General features: G+C 46.1%; 1 protein-coding gene across 6 annotated transcripts in view; it reads left to right on the forward strand.

Annotated features, from left to right (window-relative positions):
* The window catches only part of BRPF1 (bromodomain and PHD finger containing 1), a 29,396-nt gene extending 12,582 nt beyond the window's left edge, over positions 1-16,814 (forward strand). For 2 of the 6 annotated variants that reach the window (XM_058169696.1, XM_058169698.1), the window contains exons 6-14: positions 461-607; positions 4,109-4,415; positions 6,407-6,712; positions 9,591-9,875; positions 11,854-12,001; positions 12,886-13,022; positions 13,124-13,242; positions 15,594-15,748; positions 15,946-16,813. In XM_058169696.1, coding sequence (XP_058025679.1) covers positions 461-607; positions 4,109-4,415; positions 6,407-6,712; positions 9,591-9,875; positions 11,854-12,001; positions 12,886-13,022; positions 13,124-13,242; positions 15,594-15,748; positions 15,946-16,129 — 1,788 coding nt within the window. In that variant the 3' untranslated portion in view covers positions 16,130-16,813. Of the gene's footprint in view, positions 1-460; positions 608-4,108; positions 4,416-6,406; positions 6,713-9,590; positions 9,876-11,853; positions 12,002-12,885; positions 13,023-13,123; positions 13,243-15,262; positions 15,370-15,593; positions 15,749-15,945 lie in introns of those variants that run through there. The other 4 variants (XR_009153518.1, XM_058169697.1, XM_058169699.1 and 1 more) reach the window with 4 other exon arrangements.

Here is a 16,814-nt window from a genome sequence, read left to right on the forward strand (position 1 = left end):
CGTGTTTCCCCGAAATAAGACCCAACCGGAAAACAAATCCCAGCATGATTTTTCAGGATGCTTGTAATACAAGCCCTACCCCCAAAATAAGTCCCAGTTCAGATCATCAGCCAGACAGATGCGTTTAGTACTGTACTTCCCTGAAAATAAGACATCATCTGAAAACGAGTCCCATAATGCGTCTTTTGGAGCAAAAATTAATATAAGGCCCGGTCTTATTTTCGGGGAAACACGGGCATTTATCAGGTTTGTGGGCACAGATCTCAGGGATGGAAGTTGAGAGTGAAACCGATGCAGGCTTGCTAACATAAGACAAGATGCTTTTTTTGCCCTTTGAGCTCAGCTTCCATTTTGGGCCCTCCTTGCTTTCTAACCCCCACGGTGATTCAGAGGCCCCCGGGTAACAACCGCAGGGTGTTTGGCCACCACTTGCTCAGTAGCACCTTCCCTTCTCTTCCAGATTAAAATCCAGCAAGTGGCCCTGGAGGTGCAGCTGACTCCCTTCCTCATCCTCCTGCGCCGGACCCTCGAGCAGCTCCAGGAAAAGGACACGGGCAACATCTTCAGCCAGCCGGTCCCGCTGTCTGAGGTAACAGAACTCTACGAAGTAAGAACCCCTCCACCCCCAATTTATCTTTTGCTCTGTTCCCATCCGGCCGAGGGGCTGGTCTGGTGGCTTGCTGGTCCTATCCTCTGTCCGAGATAACTGCTTACACCCTCACAACTAGGCCCAAGCAGTTGCGTGTGCCACGCCAACTAGTAGCGTCCAGGTCATAATCCGGAATGTGAGAAACCTTAGAAAAATCAGGCCCGTTGGCATAAACATACGTTGCTGCTCCTTGTTCGGTGTGCAATAATTAATGTGGATTTTCTCATGGTCTTGGAAGAGAATGCTTGGGTTCAAGTGTTTATTTTAAGTATGCATTTCTATTCCAAGTTGTATATTGAGCCCCAGAATCTATACATGGCATTTTGCATGAGCAGGGGGTCCCTGCAAATGCTCTTCCTGCGACTCTTGGCCCGTGTTCTCAAGCCTGGTACCAGTGGATGACCGTTGATTCTATTTTGGGGCCCGTTTTCAAAACGAAAGCACCATTCAGGACTCCCTGTCTTGGTTTCATATTTTTTAACTTTTCTCCAGGAGCTCAAGGCAGCGGAGGCAATGTTCCCTCATCCCTGTTTTGCCCTTCAAGAACATCCCCGTTAGGTAGCCTGGGCCAGGAGTCCAGAACTAACTGGACTAAAGATGGGCTTTTTCAACCAGGTTCTTTTTGGTCCATTTCCCGCACTTCCATCACCATGCCACATAGACACTGGTTTGGATATCGCTTCAGTTCTGGTGGTAGCTGAAGCTGGTATTTCAATTGGAGCTTAGGTGTGAGGTGATGTTTCTGGGGTCATCAGTAATCGCAGTGGAAGGCTCAGAATGGAGAAGTGAGGCTCTGTGAAGAAGCATAAGTGCTGTGGCTCCTCCTTGAGTGTCCCGATATTCATGCCTCCCTAGATTGGGTGACTCGGGTAGACTGCCATTGGTTGTCCCAAGCTTTGTTGACCTTCAAGTTGCTCTAGAAACCAGTCTTCCTTGTGAGCAGGGTAGATCTGCTAATCTGTGCTGTATAGTCCAGCCAGAACTTTTCTTCTGTTTAGTTCTACTTTCCTGTTTCCCTCAGGTGGAATTTATATATGACCTAGTAAGATTATTCTTTCTCTTCTGCTTCCTGTTCTGACCCTGTTCAAAGCAAAAGCTTCCCCAAGTTAACTTCAGCTCCTGCTGATTGTATGGTCCCATCCAGACAGGTTTCTTGACAACAGCTTAAAAGTGGCTTACAAATGAAAGCAAATATTTGTGTCCCAGGATAATGTTGCAGGATCCAATCGGGGTCAGTCACTGGGACCAGAAGTTTAGTCTTCTGATCTTTTGGACTTGTGCTGGAGCCCATCCTCAGGAAACATCTGTCTACCACAATGTGTTTTACCTTTGATTTCTTTCAAAATGTGACTTCCCAGTCTAGCCTGGAGCCTGGAAATTTTCTACTAGTCTCCCATCCAAGTGATAGCCAGGTCTGTTCCTGTTTAGGTTTTGGGGATCAGCCAATAGTCTCCAGCCTACCATAGGCAGTAACCAATGAATGGCTGCCTAATACTCTAATGAACACACACACACACACACACACACACACACACACACACACACACACCCCAGAATGCCATCAGTTCTCAGAACTTCCCCAATTAGAATAGAATAGAATTTTTATTGGCCAAGTGTGATTGGACACACAAGGAATTTGTCTTGGTGCATATGTTCTCAGTGTACATAAAAAAAAAGATATCTTCATCAAGGTACAACACTTACAACACTTAATGATAGTCATAGGGTACAAATAAGCAACCAGGAAACAATCAATATCAATATAAATCTTAAGGATACCAGCAACAAGGTTATAGTCATACAGTCATAAGTGGAAGGAGATGGGTGATGGGAACCATAAGAATAGTAGTGCAGATTTAGTAAATACTTTGACAGTGTTGAGGGAATTATTTGTTTAGCAGAGTGATGGCCTTTGGGAAGAAACTGTTCTTGTGTCTAGTTGTTCTGGTGTGCAGTGCTCTATAGCGTCGTTTTGAGAGTAGGAGTTGAAACAGTTTATGTCCAGGATATGAGGGATCTGTATTACTCTATTACAAAAATATTACATTCTTGTCATCCTGAGGCTGTTCTCCAGCCTTCCCCAGTTCAAGTGTCTTCAGCCCCTGCCATTCCTAACCATTGCGACCATTGTTTAATGGGAGTTGGAGGTGGCTGTTTAGTTCGAGCAGCAGGCTTTCCACAGCTATTCTCCAGGCCCAGCTAAGCAAGCTCCTCCTGTGTAGTTGGTGATGGTAGGCTAATCATCAAATTGCTTTAGGTGGATCAGTTATCTCTCTTTTAATTGCTGGGTCATATTTATAGATGATTAAGTCAAGGGGATTGCTTTCCCCATGGCTGGGAATCTCTGAGCAACTTGTTGCAATAAGTCTGTACAGTATTAACTTTTAGCTGACACCAGTGTTTTTCCTTGTCATATCTGAGAATCTAGTTACAGCCCATGGATTTGGTAATAACCTCCTTCACCTGCTTTATTTAAGAGAATTTTTATTTTAAGGACCATTTTGCTATTTACAGTAAAGAACTAAGAAGACTCTTTTTTCTTTCGTCTAAAAATACAGTAAAAAAAGCGATCCCCCTATTTCAATGTATTAAAAAACCGCAAATCAAACTACAATAAAATTTCAAAAGACACCATCTCTTTACAGAATCCATCGAAATGAACCACTGGTTCAGTTAGATCATTCCTTCTGTTGGTTGGAGTGAGGAAACTCACACTGTAACGTCTTTTTTTTTTTAAGAGGATGGTCCCCTTGCTGTAGCCACCATTGATTTTTAAATGTCCAGTTTACCTCTCTGTCCTTTCGCTGGGAAAAAGTCAGTATGGTGCATAAGATTTGGAGAGCACCCAATAATTGAATGAGCTGTGGGGTTGAGGCTGAGGAATCAGAGCCAGGAGAATAGGTGGGCCTCTAGATAGTGTGAAGAATGGGGAAAAAATTGAGAATTTCTGTTTCCGAGTGGATTAAGGATGGCAAATCCTAACTTTAGACACATCCAAAACGAGCCTCCTTATTTATTTATTTGCATTTATATCCCGCCCTTCTCCGAAGACTCAGGCGGCTTACACTATGTTAGCAATAGTCTTCATTCTATTTGTATATTTATATACAAAGTCAACTTATTGCCCCCAACAATTTCTCTCTGACTTACTGCATTATTCCATGAAAAGCAAGCAGTCCTGTCAGGGTGTTTTTTTTTTAAATGATTTTTTGCAGATAGTTCTTTAAAAGACTAGGGATGCCTTAGCTCTTGGTTGTATTTCTTGACTGCCTGTTGCGTAGAGTCTTATGTGCCCACAGGGAATGGCAGTACCCCTTCTACATGGGGACATTGCTCCAGATTGGGCAAGAGCTTTAAAGCCATTTTCAAGGCTGCTCTAACCTCTTCTTTTCTTGGAGCAGGACTGCCCCAGAAGTGGGATCCCAGCCTCTTAGCCTCCCTGCTCTTTGTCCACCGCAGGTCCCAGACTACCTGGACCACATCAAGAAACCGATGGACTTCTACACAATGAAGCAGAAGCTGGAGGCCTATCGCTACCTGAACCTGGATGAGTTTGAGGAGGACTTCAATCTGATAGTCAGCAACTGCTTGAAGTACAATGCCAAAGACACCATCTTCTATCGGGCAGCCGTTCGGTTGCGGGAACAAGGGGGCGCCGTGCTGCGACAAGCACGCCGGCAAGCTGAGAAGATGGGCATTGACTTTGAGACCGGCATGCACTTCCCCATGGCTGGGGAGGAGGCCCCTCTGCGAAGCACCGAGAATGGTTAGTATTCATTCTCAGAGATGGGCAGGGCCATCCTGGAGCAACGGTAGGGCCAAAAATCCTGCTCCGGCGTATTTGAGCAGAAGAGCATGTAATACTCCCATGTATTGGTGTAAGGGGATATATGAAAAGGAAGCTTAGAACTCTTCTGCCTGAAATTCAGGTCCAGCAAAATGGCAGGGGAGAAAAAAAACATTTAGGGATGAAAGAGCAGAAAACATTGGGAGAGAGAATTAGCCAAGGCAAAAAATTAGTGTGGCAGTTTATCATCTTGTGGGATGCATACATTATAAGTGAGCTTAAACCAATGCTTCCTTATCTGCCTGGGCCAACCAGCGCAAAAGATGGAGAACCTAATAATGTTCTTCTGAACTGATATTTTCTGGGCTTGTTCATTTGCTTGCTTTCTTGCTAGGATGATGATCGTTCAAATAATCTCGATCCAAACTCAGTAGAGTAAACCCAGGCTTGTTTTGAATTCTGAATCCAGAAATGGCCAAACTATTTTAGTTTAGTATAGATTATCATAGCTCTTTTCCTCCCCTCTGCATGTTTATATAAAAATCTAAGAAATAGAGAAAAAGAGAAAACCTTTTTTCCTCAAACCTTTAGGTCAGAATGGGTGATACGACCCTCTTCCACATGTGGTTGAATTGTAATTCCAGGATTCTTCAACACTAGACTTGTTGGCTGAGATGGCTGGTAATTGTGATTTAGCAGTCTCTGGACAGCCACAGTTGCTCTGCACCTCAGCTGTGCCTCCAGAGTGGAGATTCCAAGATGCCGTTTCGTCATAAGAAGGACCAGGAGAAGGAGTGATTTGTCCTTTAGCTGAGCTCAGGATCTTTTAAGCGTACAGATAGTCCTCTATTTATGACCACAATTGAGATCAAAATTTCTGCTGTTAAGCGAGACAGTTGTCAGAATAGAATAGAATAGAATAGAATAAATTTTTTTATTGGCCAAGTGTGATTGGACACACAAGGAGTTTGTCTTGGTACATAAGGTCTCAGTGTACATAAAAGAAAAAATACCTTCATCAAGGTACAGCACTTAGTGATAGTCACAGGGGATAAATAAGCAATCAGGAAACAATATCAATATAAATTCTGAGGATACAAGCAACAAAGTTACAGTCATAAGTGGAAGGAGATTGGTGCTGGGAACTATGAGAAGATTAATAGTAGTGCAGATTTAGTAAATAGTTTGTCAATGTTGAGGGAATTATTTGTTTAGCAGAGTGATGGCCTTCAGGGAAAAAACTATTCTGGTGTCTAGTTGTTCAGGTGTGAAGTGCTCTATAGCGTCATTTTGAGGGTAGGAGTTGAAACAGTTTATGTCCAGGATGTGAGGGATCTGTAAATATTTTCACAGCCCTCTTTTTGACTCGTGCAGTACACAGGTCCTCAATGAAAGGCAGAATGGCAGCAGTTGTTTTTTCTGAAGTTCTAATTATCCTCTGCAGTCCGTGTCTGTCTTGTTACATGAATGTTGCCCCATTTTACGACCTTTCTTGCCCCAGTTGTTAAGTGAATCACTGCAGTTGTTAAGTTAGTAACAGGGTTGTTAAATGAATCTGGTTTCCTCATTGACTTTGCTGGTCAGAAGATTGCCAAAGGGGATCATGTCATCCTGGGGCACTGCAGTCATCATAAATTCGAGCCAGTGTCCGAATGTGAATCGTGACCATGGGGATGCTGCAATGTTTGTAAGTGTGAGAAACGGTCATAAGTTATTTTTTTCAATGCCCTTATAACTTTGAACGGTCACTAAAAGAACGGTCGTTAGGTCAAGGATTACCTGTATTAAAAATCTGAAAGCCACCATGTGTGACTTGGTTGATCTATACATTTAATACATTTAAAGAAAAAACATTAATTGAAGTCACATCAAATTTATATGCTGCCCATCTCACGGTCAAGTGACTATGGGCGGCTTTAAGACAAAACGACACAAAGATTTCGTAAAAGCAGATGTTTCCTTTTTCCCAGATGAGGAGCGGCTGCTGCTGTCGGAAAACCAAAAGCACCTGCCTCTGGAAGACCAGCTGAACCTCCTGCTCGAGCGTCTGGCCGAGGTGAGCGCCGGGAAGCAAAGCGTGAGCCGCTGCCGGCAAACCAAGATGATCAAGAAGGAGATCACCGCCTTACGGCGCAAGCTGGCACACCAGCGGGAGACAGGGAGGGATGGGCACGGCCCCTTGGCCCGCATCATTCTGCCGACCCATAACCCCTGCGAGAAGGACCCTCAAACTGACAGCGCCGCTGAGGAGAGCAGCAGCCAAGAAACCAGCAAAGGTTGGTGGTGAGGCTAGAAAGCCTGGAACTGCTTGTCCCTGTGCGGAATTGGGGCACTCCTTCTCTCTAGAAGCTTGCAGGGGCATCTCTTGGGAATGCCAGAGTCATGCCACATTAGCCTAGCTTCTCCCGGAGGTGCTTTTGCAAAAGGCAACTGGACTTCCTTTGTTTTGTTTTTCCTTGAAGGCGTTTCGCTTCTCATCCCAAGAAGCTTCTTCAGTTCTTCTGAAGCAGGGGTGTCAAACTCAAGGCCCGTGGGGTGCTTAGACGTGGCCTGCGGGACCGTCCTGAAACAGCGAAAGAACGGCCCACATTGCCTCCGCTAGCAAAAATGGAGCTCATGAGGGCTGCGTGTGGCCCTCCCACGCTCTGTTTTCGGCCACGATGGCCTCCTGCAGCCCTCTGCCAGTGAAAACAGAGCTTGGGGCTCACACGTGATTCCCCTGGGCTCCGTTTTGACTGGCAGAGGGCTGCAGGAGGCCATTGCGGCCGAAAACAGGGCCCAGGTGGCTGTGCATGCCCTTCCCCCCCGGGCTCCGTTTCCCCTCATAACTGCAGGAGGCTGTTTTAGCTGGCAGAGGGCTCAGGCCACCACAGGCGCCCCGACATGAGTGATATCAAGCTGGCCACGCCCACCCTGCCCCCCTGAGGTCAAACCACAACCCTGATGCGGCCCTCGATGAAATTGAGTTTGACACCCCTGTGCTGAAGAAACTTCTTGGGATGAGAAGCGAAATGTCTTCAAGGGGAAAAAAAACAAAGGAAGTCCAAGTTGCCTTTTGAAAAAGTGCCTTCGGAGCAACCGTGACCCTGGATAACTGAGAATCTCCATAGGCAATTAGCCTAGCTGGGTTTCCTCCAACTTGGCATCTTTCACATGTGAAGTCCTTGGAGCTCTCTGAGCCTCCAGACACTTCATTACCCCACTGTGTCACATCATCAGCGTATTGACACGGTTAGCTAGCCGAGCAGTGAAATGTCTGTGAACAAACCATCAAAATGAGAGAGCTCCAAGAACTTCACAGTTCAGCCCTGAGCTACAGATACTCTCTTCTTAAACGCGTGGAACTACATTTCCCGTCATTCCCCAGATAACAAAGAAAATGAAAGGGTTAGAACAGGGGTGTCAAACTGGCGGCCCACAGGCCGGATGCGTCATGTGAAGGCCACACCCACCTCACCCTACCAAAGGGGAGGGGGGAATGTCACGATTCGTCACGTGACGACAATGTGACGTCGCGAGTTCGACACCCATGCGTTAGACGATCCTGAGATCCTTTTTCTTAAGAGGACTCAGTATTGCTCCTGCCTTTTGCCTGGCTTTTCCCTGTACTCGGGCCCATATTCCTAAACTTACACAGAAGTTCCTCTCCTCCAGCCCTTATTACTCTGCTGAGTTACACATGGGAAGACAGCCGTCCCTAAAGCTTGCACCATTTTTGAAAGATACCTTTTGGAATCAGTAACCTTATTTTCACAAATGCAACTGATTTATGAAAGTTATTTTTTTTAAAAAAAAAAAGCCTAACGTGTTTCCTGGATGCAGAGAAGACTTTGTGCCCCTTCCAGAAGATGGGACAATATTCTTAGGTTAGGGCCGGGCCACTGAACCAATGCTTGGGAAAAGGCCGCCTCAGCAATTGCAGAAAGTTTTCCTTCTGCAAACAACAACTTCAGCAGAAGCTGCTCACCAGTGCTTCTCTGATGTTAGAATGGCATCTTCAAGATGTCTTTCAGTTTTGCCTCTCAGCTCTTGGCTTGTTCAGAGCAGCTGGAAGTTATTTGTACTTAGCCCGGTCCTATCATCTGAAAGATGACGCTTAGCTTAATATTATGCCAGGTGCATCACAGCAGAGTGGAGATTTCCTTAGACCAGGGGTATCAAACTCGCAGCATCACATTGTCATTGTGTGATGTATTGGAACTTCCCTCCCCTTCATTAAACTGGGGGTGGGCGTGGCCAGAACGTGACACATCCAGGCCTCGGGCCACAAGTTTAACACCCCTGCTCTAGACCAAGTCTATTCATTATAGCACAGTGTTGTTAAGAAGGGCATTTGATGGATCTATAGCAGGGGTCTGCAAACTTGGCTCTTTTAAGACTTGTGGACTTCAACTCCCAGAGTTCCTCAGCCAGCAAAGCTCAGCTTAGTCCACAAATCTTAAGTTTGCACACCCCTGATCTAGAGAACTACAGTGGGTGGATCTGGGTTGTTGTTTTTTTGTTTTGTTTTGAAAAAGTGCTGAAGTTTAGATCCTTGACTTGGAGTTAGGAAGTTGTGTAAAGCAGTTCTGAAGCCTGCCTTGCATATTGCATTAAGTTTGGCTCAGGATTCCCTTGTTCACAGATAGATTTTTTTGTGCGTGCACATTCTGTGGATGCGTTAGAAGGCACGTTGAAAGAAAATAGTAAGGGTTGCCTTGTTTGAGATTGCAGTAGGGAGAGGAAGAGACCGGCCTTAGCAGAAAGGTTGAACACCCTCTTAAAAATCAGCTGTTCAACTTACAGGTGTCCTTGGTTAATGACTACTCATTCAGCGACCATTTGCACTTGTGGCGGCACTGAATGAGTGGTACTTATGACCAGTCCTGAGAGTTCTGGTTATGGCAGCATCTCACAGTCATGTGGTTACCATTTGCAACTTTCTTTCCTCGCTTCCAACAAGCCAGGTCAGTGGGAAAGCCGGAAGGAGGTTGCAAATGGTGACCATGTGATGTTCCTGCTTAATGACCCTTGTTGATTTACTTAAAAGCAACCATTCTGGTCCCAATTGCTACGGTTAACCAAGGACCGCCTGCCCTTGTCTCTGGGAGACAGGATCCTGGCCCCAAAGTGCCCAAGTTGTTCCTCTAAACCAAAGCCTCCGCCTCATTCCAGGCCTTGGCCCCAATTCCTCCTCCACCCCAGCACACGAAGTCGGCAGGAGAACATCGGTGCTCTTCTCCAAGAAGAATCCCAAAACCGCTGTACCCCCAAAGCGTCCTGGGCGCCCCCCCAAGAATCGGGACAGTCAGCTGGCTCCAGGTCATGGGAACAGCCCCGTGGGGCCTCCTCAGCTCCCGATCATGGGATCCCAGCGGCAGCGCAAGCGGGTGAGGAGCCCACGCCCCAGCTCCAGCTCCGACAGCGACAGCGACAAATCGGCTGAGGATGCTCCCATTGGTGAGTGAAGCTGCAGGGAAACCTTGAGCGCCTGACCTTGGTTTTACCGTATGTGCATTGTAGCAATAGCAATAGACTTATATACCACTTCACAGGGCTTTACAGCCTTCTCTAAGTGGTTTACGGAATCATCCTATTGCCCCCAACAATCTGGGTCCTCATTTTACCCACCTGGGAAGGATGGAAGGCTGAGTCAACCTTGAGTCTGGTGAGATTCGAACTGTCAAATTGCAGGCAGTCGGCAGACAGCAGAAGTAGCCTGCAGTACTGCACTCTCACCACTGTGCCATCACGGCTCTTACGATGGAAGAGGAGTTTGGTTTCCTGTAAAATCTTCCCTGGGAATGTAGTGGCTTTTAATGAGAGTAAATCTGCAGAGGATCTGACTTTAAAGGTGCAGTACTGATACAGGCACTTGGATAAATATTTATTGTTTTAATTCATAACGCCACTGTGAAGGAAAAGGGCCATCATATAAAAGAGCTCAGTGTACGGCCACTAGATAAATGCTTACTTTGTGTATCATCTTGATTGAATGATCAAAAGTTTATTGAATCGTGTTTTACGTGTTTTACTGAATAACTCCAAATGTCTGTGCTTATACAACTTGTTAGGTCCAAATCACAGTAATGATCATGATTTGGGAACCCTGCCACAGTTCAACTTCGTTTCTTCCTTTAAAAAATCCATATTGGGAACCAAGGAGAAGCATCTTCTATGGATAACTTCTACATTCTTATACAATCTAAACCTTCCCCTAATCTGACACCCCTCCAGGCATGATGGACTACAGCTCTCTTAGTCTCAGCCAGAACTCTCAATGGGAGTAATTAAATACCACCTTTTTTCTTGCCTCTCATTATTAAAATTAACCAGATAATTCGAGCGATAAATTAGAGATGAATTTAACAAACTAATGAATACCTTCCTTAGTTACGTGATGATATTTCCCAATAATAGGACATACATCTGTAGACAAACATGTTATTCTGATGTAAGGCTGCAGCCCACTTGCCTTGATTGCACTCATGCTTTTTTTTTTTAAAGGTACATGCAGTGTTGGAACACACTTAAAAATGCCAAGTCTTCCCTCCCTGAGTTGGAGGCAGTCTGTGGGGGTTCCATATTGAGCCCACAATGGAAGTCCAGAGCTTGGTACCACTAGGAGCCGACCATCTGGAAGCAGCTTGCACACATTATCACTTATGGGAGTGATGATGGTTTGGGGAGGAAAAAAAATCCTTATTAATTATATACCTCGCCTTTCAGCTTATATATGCGCTCAACAGAGTTGAAAGGGAGTGCCTATATAAGCAGGAAGCAAGGTACATATTTAATGAGGAAATAAAACATTTCAAACATAAATTATTAAAGAGAGTTGGGGATAATTGACAGACAAGAGTGTTAGCCTCTTAAAGCAGAAGCTTAGCCTCTTTCTCCCCAAGCTTTCCACTTTGGCGGTGCAGATAGTCCTCTTCTTAACAACAGTTCGTGTAGTGATCATTTGACGTTAACAACAGCCCTGAAAAAAGGGACTTACGACAGTTTTTCACACGACCATTGTAGGCAAGTGACTCCCTATTTACGAAGGTGGCAGTGTCCCGGGATCATGTGATTCCCTTTTGTGATTTTTCTGACAAGCAAACTCAATGGGGAAACCAGATTCATTTCACAACTGTGCTACTGACTTTAACCACTGCGTGGCTCACTTAACCATTCTGGCAAGAAAGGTAAAATGGGGAAAAAACCCACTTAGCAACTGCCTTGTTTAGCCCCAGAAATTTTGGTCTCGGTTGCGGTTGTAAGTTGAGGACTGGTAGAATCCAGGCACAGACAGATGCCTTAATACCTACTGCCTTTGCTTCCTGAACCGTGACCTAAACTTTCATCCATTGTTGCCTGACAGTAGACGTGACGGGAGCTTTACTGTAGCAATTAGACCGGGGCTTTTCTCTGATGGCTCCGTCTCTCCCTCCAGACCTACCAGCGAATGGTTTCAGCAGCAGCAGCCAGCCGGTCAAGAAGAGCTTCCTTGTCTACCGCAGCGGATACAACCTCCCACGCAGCAGCTCCGATTCCGAGTCAAGCAGCACCAGCACCAGCAGCGCAGCCTCAGATCGCACCAGGTACCAGAAGACCCAGCCTGCCGCGGAAACCCTGCTTTGTGTCACTCGGCAGCCCTGAGCAATAGCACTAGCACTTATATACTGCTTCACAGTTCTCTAAAGCCCTCTCTAAGCGGTTTACAGAGCCAGCGTATTGCCCCCCAAGCAGTTTACAGAGCCAGCGTATTGCCCCCAGTTAGCGACCTTGGAAGGATGGAAGGCTGAGTCAACCTTGAGTTTGGTGAGATTTGAACTGTCAAATTGCAGGCAGCCGGCAGTCAGCAGAAGTAGCCTGCAGTACTGCACTCTAAGCACTGCGCCACCGTGACTCTTAAGGTATTCTGTCTATTCTGATAGGGAATCCTCTTTGAATATCATGGCTTAGTTAGGGCACAGAACAGACCAAGTGGCACTTACTAGCAAGGGAAGCCAAAGGAATGGTAGGGGGCAGATTGCTGGCACTCTGTAATGGTTGCATCTTTCCAATGAGATGCGCCTTCGGAGGAAAATTAGACAAGACTCAATGGCTTTGAGTCTTGATAGCTGTGTATGATTTCTAGTATCTACAGGCAAGACATCTCAAAATATAAATTGTTGAGCGAAAGCACGCAGCGGGCCGTGGCCTTTAGCTTCTGCCCTTCGCATATAAACTTCCTAGATTCCTTGCACAACCAACCTGGGAAACAAGGTACTGGGTTAAAGGGTTTTTGGACTCACCCTGTTCATTCAGCTTCCTCCTGCCAGTTGCTTGGGAGGCCTTGTTGTTGTTCCTGTGCCAAGTTCGCGGAGGGCTTTCTGGGCTCCTTTATCCTCCGCTGTCGCTCCTCCTAGAGCCGTTCTTCCTTTTGTTGTGATTTAATGCTTCTCTGGGCCCCACCTCTGAGACAACGCTTCCTCCCTTATAGCACTACTCCTTCCAAGCAAGGTAGAGGGAAGCCTTCTTTCTCCCGGGTAAACTTCCCAGAGGACAGCAGCGAAGACACGTCAGGGACAGAAAACGAATCCTATTCGGTGGGGACCGGCCGAGGTGTGGGCCATGGCAGTGAGTACAGGATAGCCGATTTCTTCTGATTTCCCCCATCAGGGCTGGGTTGACAAAAGGTTGACACAGACCCCCTCCTTTTCCCCTTCCTCTTTGTGCAGTGGTCCGGAAGAGTATCAGTCGATCGGCTGGCTGGCTCTCTGAAGATGAAGATTCCCCTTTGGATGCCTTGGACTTAGTGTGGGCCAAATGCCGGGGTTACCCATCTTATCCAGCTTTGGTAGGTTATAATATGTACCCGGTGTATACATTTGTATGTCTCTGTGTGTGAGAGAGAAAGAGAGTGGGAATTATCAGAATAATAGAATAACAGGATTGGAAGGGACCTCGGAGATCTCCTAGTCCTACCCCCTGTTCAAGCAGGAGACCCTATTTCAGACAAATGGCTGTCCAATCACTTCTTGAAAACCTCCAGTGATGGGAGCACCCATCACTGAGTTTTCATTTGACTAGAAAGTAGAAAGAAATACATTACAACTTGATGCATAGATCCAAAGAGTGAACTTGTCTGGTTGTGAAAAGCCAGCTAGTATTCACAATCCTGCAGCCTTCCTGCCATTCTAAGTGCTAGTCAACATCTGGGTTTGAGTATAAACGTCTGCTAGGCATGGGTACCCTCCAAGGATATCCTCCTTTCTAGATGGAGAAAAAGAGCAGTTTTGTTGAAATTCAGAGGCAGAAATGGGAGGGGAATGGAATTGCTGCACCTGAACTGGGGTGCACCGTCTCCTGAAAAGCTCTAATAATTATTTCCACAGACGATCCAGGCAAAAGAAGCACTTTTGCTGTGAGAAACTGGTTATCTTTAAGAAGTAGATAAATATTTGAGGCAGAATCTGCATTAAAGTTGAATTTATTTTGACTGTGTATGCTTAAATCCAGTAGTCTTTTTATTTTTGCACATACTCAGTGACTGTGCATCTTTCAAACATGTTGAGACCATAGGGGTTTTTCTTTGAGCTCAGTAATACTCAGGGCCTTGTGGAATTACATCAGATCGCTGCCATTTGGGGGGGGGAGCGGGGGGGGTCAGTTTAATACATTTTTCTGCTGCTGTTTTATATTGTAAATTGTCTGTCCCTGTAGGCTGGATCCTGAATCACTGCATTTTTACAATGTTAAAAGTAGAAAAAAACAACACGATTTCTGTATTTTTCTTTCTAAAATTTGGTTCTTCTTTACCCCTTCTAAAATTGGTCTGTCTCCTTAAGAGGGTGGTAGAGCAAGGCTGATTATTCTAAATTATATGGCACCTTATGGCTAGATCTATACGGTTGCTTAGGAGTCGAAAATTACTTGATGGCAAATAATATGGCCAGGAGATGGCATTACAACAACTGTGTCGCTTTTACCTTTCACCAGAAAATCAGTAGACTGAGAACTCAGGTACCAGAGGTTTAGAGGGAAAGACCCCAGTGAGCTGCCTCCTTAGAAGATAGGCAGAAGCAATAGAAAGTACCCTACCACTATCTCAAGGGAGCAGGTTAGGGCTAGACGGTAAAGAGATTTGAGACCTCAAATGTACCATTTATGGCAGGTCCCAAAGGTGCTTTTTCAGGAGACGACTGGACTTTCTTGTTTTTTTTCTTCTTTTGAAGACATTTTGCTTCTCATCTTTTCAAGGCGTTTCGCTTTTCAAAAGAAAAAAACCCAAGGAAGTCCAGTCGCCTCCTGAAAAAGCACCTTTGGGATAACCATGACCTGGATGACTGAGAATCTCTACAGACATTTATGGCAGGGTTTACTTAAACTTGGCAACTGGCTGGGAATTCTGGAGTTGAAGTCCACATATCTTCAAGTTGCCGAGGTTGAGAAACATTATTCTATTGATTTACCATTCCATACCATCCTTACGGAACAGTGTTTTTGCAGTGTTCTAAACGATATAAACTTGCATAGTCAGAACCTCCTAGCCTAAGGACAATCCTAATGGAAATAGCAGGGTGGCAATTATTTTTTCCTACGCACAAAATCTGAGGTTTGTCATTGCAGTACTGCAGAATTCTTGGCACATTTCCACACACAGCAGAGAGTCTAAAGATTTGATTTTCCTCTTCTTCTACAATTACAGTTCCCATCATTACTGACTTGACAGTTGGATATGACAGCTGGAGACGAGAACTAGTGTATTTGAAGAGATTAGACTGGGGAAAGGTGATAAGAAATGAGAAACTTGCTTGTGTGGAATAAGAAATATCTGAAAATTAAGCTTTTAGGATAATGTTTTCTATAACTAACAGCAAAAGACTATTTGGTGAATTCTGGTCAAATTGGAGTTTACAGTTGAGTGTTTCCACGATGACTTTGTATCTACAATGCCACATTCATTCTCAACACTTTGCTGCAGGTACATATAACCTGGATGTTTCCTTTTTATCTGCTTTTCTGCAAACCCCTCCTTACCACACATCGTATAGATCAGGAGTCTCCAACCTTGGCAACTTTAAGACTTGTGGACTTCCAACTCCCAGAGTTCCTCAGCTGACAAGTCTTAAAAGTTGCCAAGGTTGGAGACCCCTGGTATAGATGGCTCCCCCCAATGCCTGATCGTTTCCCTCCTGCTCTTGCCAGATCATTGATCCGAAGATGCCCCGGGAAGGGATGTTCCACCATGGTGTCCCCATTCCTGTGCCTCCCTTGGAGGTATTGAAGCTGGGAGAGCAAATGACTCAGGAAGCACGGGAGCATCTCTACCTGGTTCTCTTCTTTGACAACAAGCGCACCTGGTAAGGGCTGAAGCTCACCCTTTCCCAGGTACCAAAAGCTACAAGGAAGGAGGGAAGGAAGGAAGGGAGAGAGCTCGCTCAAGGCTGGGGGAATTAATTGAGAGGAAGAGAATTGTGGGAACAGGGGGACGGAATAGCCCACTTGTTTTGGGAGTGAACCAAGCTCTGGTGACTTTTCATACGTTCCATCCCTGCAGGCAATGGCTGCCCCGTACCAAACTCGTACCCCTCGGCGTAAACCAGGACCTGGATAAGGAGAAGATGCTGGAAGGCCGCAAGTCCAACATCCGCAAGTCTGTCCAGATTGCCTACCACCGGGCCATGCAGCACCGGAACAAGGTGCAAGGAGAGCAGACCAGTGACTCCAGCGAGAGCGACTGACCCTCCGAGGGGCTCCCGCCCTGGGTGCTCACTCAGTGCAGCTGGACTGTACGGGAGAAGGGAGCAGGGAGCTCCAGCCTTGGGAAGCCTGGCTGCTGCAGGGACACGCACAGAGCACCCAACAGCTCCTCCAGTGTGCTGGGCACACCCACAGAGCACTGTGCCCTTCACGTGGGCAAAGCCTACCTCTTGTGCCAGCCTGCCCTTCCTTGTTCCATGCCTGGAATTGCCCTGACCAGCTGCACGAGCAATACCCAGCTGCCTGCATAGCTCCTATGGGCAGTACCCTAACTCTCTGGGTCTTAAGGCTCTAGACTTTTGTAAGATACTGTATAATAGTGGGAGAATGTAAATTATTTGGGCTGCTCCGTACACCTACCCCTCCCAACATACAGAGTCTGGCCCCGTTTCCCTGCATCAGAGCACCTGTCCAGATCCATCAGCCTTTCCTCGGCCCAGCCCTACCGACACTCTGCAGAGCAGGGCCGCCGTCTTCTCACTTGCACATTTTGATACTATAGCTTTTTGGAATCTGCCTGACCCCCCCCCCTTCAGCTCTCTCTCCCTCCCTCCCCCACCTTGTAGAAACCTGGCTCTTTCTGCTGCAGCCGGGTGGGCATTTGTACTTGTATTTATTTTGGAGAAAGAAGATCTCTATTGATTCTTAGAAAATAAAATGGCTCTT

The sequence above is a fragment of the Ahaetulla prasina genome, chromosome 2, assembly GCF_028640845.1.
Source record: "Ahaetulla prasina isolate Xishuangbanna chromosome 2, ASM2864084v1, whole genome shotgun sequence".
NCBI lineage: Eukaryota > Metazoa > Chordata > Lepidosauria > Squamata > Colubridae > Ahaetulla > Ahaetulla prasina.